The 7752-nt window shown below is 66.3% G+C and overlaps 1 protein-coding gene across 1 annotated transcript in view; it reads left to right on the forward strand.

The window, feature by feature from the left end:
- The window catches only part of TTC34 (tetratricopeptide repeat domain 34), a 17439-nt gene that overhangs the window by 7683 nt on the left and 2004 nt on the right, over positions 1-7752 (forward strand). The window contains exons 4-9 of the mRNA XM_029949383.1: positions 1-399; positions 1759-1984; positions 3030-3234; positions 4470-4636; positions 5569-5839; positions 6301-6515. The exon at positions 1-399 is cut by the window's left edge and continues 63 nt beyond it. Coding sequence (XP_029805243.1) covers positions 1-399; positions 1759-1984; positions 3030-3234; positions 4470-4636; positions 5569-5839; positions 6301-6515 — 1483 coding nt within the window. The remainder of the gene's footprint in view (positions 400-1758; positions 1985-3029; positions 3235-4469; positions 4637-5568; positions 5840-6300; positions 6516-7752) is intronic.

Here is a 7752-nt window from a genome sequence, read left to right on the forward strand (position 1 = left end):
CCCTGCGGACCGAGCGCCCCTGTTGGCGCTGCGCGGCTTCTGCGCGCTGCACGCCGGCGACACGCGGTGCGCCCGGGAGGACTTCCAGGAGGTGGTGGAGCACGGACCACCGCACCTGGGCAGCTGCGTGCGCGCGCTGTGCGGCCGCGGGCTGCTGCGGGTCCTGACCGGTAGCGAGTTCCTGGGCGCACTGGACTATGTCACCGCCAGCCGGCTGCAGCCCGAGGAGGCCCTACTCGTCGCCAAGGCCTACGTACCCTGGAACCAGCGGGGCCTGCTGCTGACGGTGCTGCGGGAGGAGGGCCGCAAGATGCTGCAGCGGAGGCCAGAGCCGGCACTCGCGGGCGCACCGGGCCGCCGGAGTCGGGCCGCCGAGGACAGCCGCGCCGCGCAGGAAGGGTAAAAACTAGCCCGGCGCACCCTGGGGCTGCTGCTTCGTTCTGGTCTCCTGCGAGGTAGCTAGGGTTTGTGTCTTCCCATTTTACGGATGAGTAAACTGAGGCAGGAAGCAGTGGGGGGATTTCCCTAAATCATGGAGGACGAGCCCAGGTCTTAGTCCTGGCGCTCGGTCCCCAACAATGGGATGCTTTGTGGGCCTAATGGTCCTAGAAATTTAAGAGCTCAAAACAGGAAATGGGAAAGTTCAACTCGCCCACCACCCCACAGGTAACCTCCTCTTCTAGTTGTTTCTCTCTGCGCGTAGTAAATAGAGCTCACTAAACTGAGCGCGCGCTCTGTGTGCGGTTTGTAGCCCGCGGTTTTTCACAGATCCTTTAGCAGATCCTTGGCTTCCAGATTCCTTCTCCGGCAGCTGCAGGGCCCACCCCGGGGGGGCCCACCGCGTCCCCCATCCGCTCCTAGGGCTTTTGCCCTTTGTTATCCGGCAACCCTCTCCACGACGTTCTGCCCTTAGAATGGGGGCGGAGGTGGGGTTTCTGGGTCAGGGAGCACGCGGCCACTGACGTCCTTGACCTCAGGGGCCGCCTGCCCGCCCGCGGAGCCACACACCCAGCCCTGGTGTTGGTTTTGCAGATGTTTTGCCAGTTTGTTCAGTCGGGGACTCTGCAGCTGCTCTGCTGAGCGCTTCTCTGCTTGCTGAGGCGGCAGCAAGGCGATTCAGCAAAGCTAAAAGCACTGAGCTGGGAGCGGGATGGGGAGGGGGTGCGTGGGTGCGTGTTTGATGTCAGCTCTGCCACCAGCACCCACCCTGCACACACTCACACACACACTTCCTCTGCCTCCAGCTTGCTCAGTTCAAGTCGCTTTGATGTGCTGCTGGGGGGGGGGGCCTTTCATGAACGAGACTGGGGGCCCTTTTGTACTTTTTGTCCCTGGGAATTGGCAAACTCGAGGCTCTGGCCGCCCTTCCCAGTGGGAGTTCATGCACATTCCCAGGACACCAGGAACATTCAGGTGCAGCCTGTGTGTAATCGGACTTTGCCTGCAACACATCCCTGAGCCCCGCGAGGCCAACACTGCCATCCCATTTCTCCCGGAGGGGAAGCTGAGGCAGGGTGGGCTGTGGTCAGCGCACGGAGGGTGGCAGGATGGGGTGGGCAGCGAGCGCCCAGGGTGCACGTCGGGGAGGGCGGCTGCGGCTCCTGGACACCGTGTGTGTGAGGGGCCATCCGGCAGGAACCAAGCCCTGTATTCGGGTGGGTGCTGGGTGGACCAGGGGCCCGGGGCCCGCCTAACTGGGCAGGTGACAGGGCGCAGGATGGGGCTGGGCCAGCTGTCCCCCCGCTACTCTCTCCGCAGGGATGCCCATGGCGTGTACCAGCTGGCCGTGCTCCTGACGGAGCTGGACGGAGAAGACGAGGCTTCGGGCCTCCTGGGGGCTGACGCCCTGTACCGCCTGGGCCGCCTAGACGACGCCCGCGCAGCCCTGCTCGTGGCCCTCTCCCGGAGGCCCCTGGCGGCCCCCGTGCTGGCGAGACTGGCCTTGCTGCAGCTGAGGAGAGGACTCTTCCATGATGCCCAGCAGGTGAGGAGGCCCCACTGACCACAGCCCCACAGGAGGCACCGGGCCTCTGGGTGCTCACCCTGGGAGCGGGCAGAACTTGTTCCAGCCCCGGGCTCTGCCACCTCGGGCAAGACCCCTTGCCTCTGTGACCCTCAGTCTCTCCATCTGTGACCTGGTCTTATGGGTTGTCACTGAAAGAGCTGAAGCAGGTGCCGTAGGGCCCAGAGGGTCTCCAGTATGCAATAGGTGCCTCATAGTTGCTTTTGTTGTGTTATGAAGGGAAAGGGCCAAGAGTCAGGTGTAGACGGAGCTTCATCCCAAATCTTCCAAGTGAACTAGGCTTGGAGGCGACCCTGCTCAGGGAGGGGGATGGCAGACCCCCCAGGTGCTCCAGGAAAAGCAGGACCTCACCTCCCTCCCTTGGAACTGGAGTCAGAAGGTTATGGTCCAGCGGAAGATGTCAAGCTTTGGGGTTCTGGCTGCATTTGGGTTCCTGGTCTCCCTGCGCAGGCCCACGTGGGGGGGAGGGGAGGATGCCCCGGACCTTCCGCTCTGGGACCTGTGTTTTCAGCGAGCGGCCGGCAGGGGCAGCAGCGGGTCTCTGTGAGACCGAAAGGCGGCGAGAGCCGAGGTTACGCCCACCGGGTGTCGCTCCACCCAGAGCTCCGGTCCCAGGGCATTTGCTGCTCGCCTTCTGAGGGTCTCCGGTGCCCTCTGTCACCTTAGGATTTGAAAGCCCCCTTTCCCCGCGCTTCTCGTTTGGACCTGCAGCGTGTGGGCCTCCTTGGCACGGCGGAGGTGTGGCGCGGGGACACTGGGACGCCCCCACCCCACGCCGCCCAGCAGAGAGAGCAGCCCCCCCGCGAGCTCACACCTCCGGTCCTCACCTCCCAGAGCGCAGCCCCTGCCCCGTGAGCCAATCCCCGTGAGCCCCGCCCCCGTAGCCCCGCCCCTGAAGGTTCAGCTCGTGGGCCACGCCCCCGCCCGGTGAGGGGAACCGGGGTGGAATGGCCGGGCCTCCCGCACCGGCACCGGGAGGGACCCGGTGACTGCCCTGCCCCTGCAGCTGGTGAAGAAGCTGGTCCAGTCCGGGGACACGGCCTGCCTCCAGCCCACCCTGGACGTGTTCAGCCACGAGGACCGGCAGCTGCTGCGGGACCACTGCCACGCTCAGGCCCTGGCCATCCTGCGGGCACGGCCCACTGGGGCCGAGGGCGCGGCCCACACCAGGGAGGCCATCGCCTACCTCTCTCTGGCCATCTTCGCTGCAGGTAGGAGCTGCCCACCCACCCCCAGGGTTCCCATCCTGGGCCAGGTCCTGGGCCGGGTCCATAGGGGCAAGACGAGCAGCGGGGTCAGGGACCTGGGGATCCGGGCATGCTCGTGTGTACGCTCGCGTGTGCGCGCTCCTGGAGCACGCCTTGCCCCCAGGCCTCAGCTGTCCGGGTGAGCATGCTGAAGCCTGGGACACTGGCCACGCCAGCTGGGACAGAGCTGGGACCCCACCCCCCCTTGCCCCCCCACTCCCCACACACACCCTGGGCCCTATGGGGCCCTTCCCCCAGCTTGGCCCCCTCCCTCCAACCGAGAAAAGTCCTCCTTCCCTTAGGCCCTTCCTGTAGATACTGGGGGTGTCTCTGTAGGAGTGCGCCTGGTGTCCCCACGTGCCCAGCCAACGCCGTCCTGGGCGACAGAGGCTCCTGACATTGGGCCTTCTCAAAGTGGTGGCACAGGGGGCACCCAGGCTGGAGGGGAGGGCTTCCCCAAGGACGCGCCTCGAACTCCTGGGGTGCACGGAGGTTCGAAGTGTGGACTCTGGGTCGAGCATCAGGTGCGCTCCTGGCTTGGCACTTCCGAAGCATCTCCTCGTTTTCCTCTTCTCAAAGCGGGCGATGGAGATGCCGGTGAGGGGGAGGCATGGGAGCGAGGATTGGACAGTGCCAGCCGGTGCCCAGGGTGCAGCTCACGCCCTGCACGCCTTCCACGGGAAGGGGGCATGATCCAGAGGGCCCTGCAGGGCCCACGGTGCGGTCCTCTGTGCCCATCCCTGGACAGACAACCCGAGGGAGCGTGGTGGCCATCTCCTTGGGGAGGGGCCTCTGTGCCCAGAGTTCAGAGGGTTCCTCCCTGCCCACCTGGCACCGTCATACTTCCAGCTGCTCCATGTCCAGCCCCAAGCACCCCTCGGCCTCCTGGACCCTCAGCTGTCCTCACCTCAGATGCAGCCACAGTGCCCCCTCCTCCTGGGACCCTTGTCTGTCCACCAGCCCTCCTAGATGACCCCCTTATGGCTGAGATCCCTATGCCCAACAGCCGGTGCCCCGAGGTCAGCCCAGACTACGCCCAGGGTTGGGTCTGGGAGCTCCCCAAGGTGGCCCCAAAGCTGGTGCACCCTCTGCCCCACCCCACTGTTGAGCACCAGCAAATACTGGCTGGGGGCAGATGCACTGTACCCACCCAGGTCCAACAGCGGTCACGGCCTGATGCCACACCCTCCTTCCTCCAGGGAGTCCAGCAGTTGAGTCCCTGCTCATCCGGGCCCGCTGTTACGGGCTCCTGGGCCAGAAGAAGACCGCCATGTTTGATTTCAACTCGGTGCTGCGGGCGGAGCCGGAGAACGTGCAGGCGCTGTGCGGCCGGGCCCTTCTGCTCCTGGCCCTGGACCGGCAGAAGGTACCGGGCCCCCCTCCCCGCCTGGGACAGGGCAAGTGGGCTTAGGGGAACAGTGCTTTAGGGGCGGGGTGTCCGGGAGGACCCAGGACACTGCTTTCCTTCTCGGCCCCCAGGGGAGAGGAAGCAGGGCCAGGCCGTACTGAGCGGGAGACACCGGGCGGGGGGACCTCATCATCATGTCCCATCCCAGGTTTCAGGAAGTCTGTCCCTTTCATCTGAAGAGGCCCCCGTGCCTACCAGCCTCAGTGAGCACAGGATGTGCCAGCCCTCGGGGCTACTAGACATCCCCCCTCCCTCGGCTTAAACTAACAAGCCCCCAGCTGCCTTCTTGGGAACCACCTTGAGCTGTCTGCTCAGAGCCCGAGGGTCCAGGTGGTCCGCGTGCTGGGACACCGGGGGAGGGGACGCACTGGCAGCCCCAGGGCAGAGAAAACCTGCACGCAGGCAGCCACAGCTGAACAGCCCTGGACAAGGGCACTCCTCAGCCAAGGGCAGTGTCACAGCCGTGACTGAAGCCTGGTGGCCGCCCTGAGGCTCTGCAGCCCAGAGGTGGCCTGCCCGCCAGGGGTAAGGGCAGAGCGTTCGGAAGTAAGGAGAGACGGTCCCAGACGCTGAGATGAGAGCGTGTGGAGCCGGTGCTGCCCCCCCCCCCCGAGTGCTGAGTCTCCCCCACGCGCGCTGGCAGCCTGGCACCTGTTCCAGCCTGGGGTGGGCTCTTCCTCAGCGTGCGCCCGCCCCGGTGCCGGCCATCGCGCCCCCTCCAGACCCCAGCACCATGCTCTCTGCACAGGGTGGCTCCCCGGCTGGGCCTTCTGGTCGTGGAAGGCCAGCAACCCGGCTGCGTACCCCTTCCGGTGTGGCCGGCGCCCAGGCACGGGAGGAACACTTGACAAACCCACTGGGACTTCTGCCCCCCCCCCCCCATCCCGCAGGAGGCCGTGGACGACATCCTCTCGGCTCTGAAGCTCGACCGGAGGACAGCGGTCCCTGAGATCCGCTCTCTGAAGCCGGAGGCGCAGGCCCTCCTCACCCGGGGCCTCTCCTCCCGCTGCCGGGCCCTCCTGAGCCAGGGGCCGGACACCAGGGCCCCCCTCAGCGACAAGGACGCACAGGGCCTCATTGCGGCCGGGGAGGCGCTGATCGAAATCGACGGCGGGCAGCTGAGCTGGTACATCCTGCTGGCGGACGTGCTCACGGCAGCGGGTATGCTCGGCCCGGGTCCGGGGGACGTGGGTGTCCCGCTCCTGTCACTCCTGGTGCTTTTCTGTAAAAGGAAGGGATTCGGTGCCTCCTGGTGTCCTTTCCATCCCAAATCCCGGCCCTGAGACCTGGTCCCCACGTAGGGCCTGCGGCGTAAGTGTCCTGGGCTCAGTCCCCTCCGTGCAGGGAGGAAAACAAAGGAGGGATGGGGTTTTCATAAAAGGACCCGCCACCCCAGCCTCCCCGGCAGCTCACCTGCTCACGCAGCAGATGCTCACGGAGAGACCGTGGACACCAGGCCCCCCTAGGCAGGCTGGCCGCACCCCTGGTCCCAGGTCCCGTGTCCCCTGCATCATCGGCTCTCTCCCTGAGCCAACACGGAGCCAGAGGGGCTGTGGCCAGCTCCCCACCTCTCCAGTCCCCTGCCCCAGCCCCACCCTGACCGTCCCTCCCTGCGACGACAGGCAGCTATGAGGAAGCTGGCGCCTGCCTGCAAAGAGCCCCGCATGCCAGCCCCCCGGCGGCGGCCGAGACGGCCCGCTGGGGCGTGCTGCGGCTCAAGCAGGGGCACATGGCCGCAGCCGCGCGGGACCTCCGGTGCCTGGCAGAGACGGACGCCCAGGAACTCGGCTTCCTGCTGCAGCTCCTGGAGGCCCCGGAGCGGCAGAGCCTCACCCAGGTGCGCCCCTCAGGGCCCTGCCCAGTGCTCGGGGCAGCTCTACCCTCCCGGTCTGCCTCATCTCAGTTGGGGGCTCGGGGGAGCACATGCCAATCTGGCCAATGACCCCCGGCTTCCTTGCATGAGGCATATGAGCCACAAGTGACAGGGCCTGGGAGAGAGAGGGGACCTGTCCTCGGAGCTGGCCGAGCCAGCCAGGAGCCCCGGCCCTCACAGGGAGCCCACTCTGAGCCCCAGGCCAGGGAAAGAGAGGCCCGCCCCTCCCAGGAGGCAGTGGCAGCAAGGCGGCCTCCAGGGAGGTGAGCCGACCGGGCACCGTGGTGGCGCGTCCGGCTGGGGTCACCACCTCTGGCTGGCTGATCTTCCATTCCACCGTCTCATCAAGAATACACAGAGCACATTCCCACAGGCGCTGGTGGCACCCACCGCCCCGCTGTGGGTCTCCCATCTCAGGGGAGACGGGGAGCGTTCCCTTTCCTGAATGCAGGGTCGTGGGTAACAAGGCGGCACTGGAGGCGAAGCCATGATTAGACAGACAGGCCAAGGCAAAGGCATGGAGGTAGGAAAGCATTTAGGAAGTTCACAAAAATCACAAAACGGGTCGTCACGCAGCTGGTGTGGATGGAGGAGTGGGTTGGGTGAGGGGGGAGAGGCTTCAGGGCCAAGGCTAGTGGGGGCCAGTCTGATGGAAGGGGGGGCGCGGGCAGAGGGAAGGGGCTGCCCCATGGAAGGTGGGGGAGACGCAGGGCTCCGGAACAGACCCTGCAGAGCAGACCCCCGCCCCCCCACCAAGGAAGTGGCTGAACTGCTTCTGTGGGGAGGGGGAGGGAAGTGAAGGGACCCGGAAGGGGAGGCCAAGAGCACAAGCCGACCTTAGAGTCCGAGGGACTCCCACTGAAAGCCCCCTGTGGCCTGGGGCAGGCACCCCGCGTCCTCTCGCCTGCGTGCACCCAGGACTCTAGCAGGTTCCATCCCTCGGGGCCCCTCAGCCGAACAGAAACCATACTGGGGCTTTAAGAGAAGACGTGGCTACACAGGCGTTAGGGGTGGAGAGCGCGAAGAATGCAGGGGGAGCCGCTGCCACCTGGGGGGAGGGTCCTGTCTTCAGGACCTGGAGCTCCGGGGGTCTCTGAGGACGGGTCTGGCTGGGGTCTCAGCAGGGGGAGACCGGTCCGGTTCATAGGAGGGCGCCTGGCGATCTCTGAGCTCCCCTGAGGGGTCTGCGGGCGGCGGGGGG

Source organism: Suricata suricatta, chromosome 8 (genome assembly GCF_006229205.1).
Source record: "Suricata suricatta isolate VVHF042 chromosome 8, meerkat_22Aug2017_6uvM2_HiC, whole genome shotgun sequence".
In the NCBI taxonomy this organism is placed as follows: domain Eukaryota; kingdom Metazoa; phylum Chordata; class Mammalia; order Carnivora; family Herpestidae; genus Suricata; species Suricata suricatta.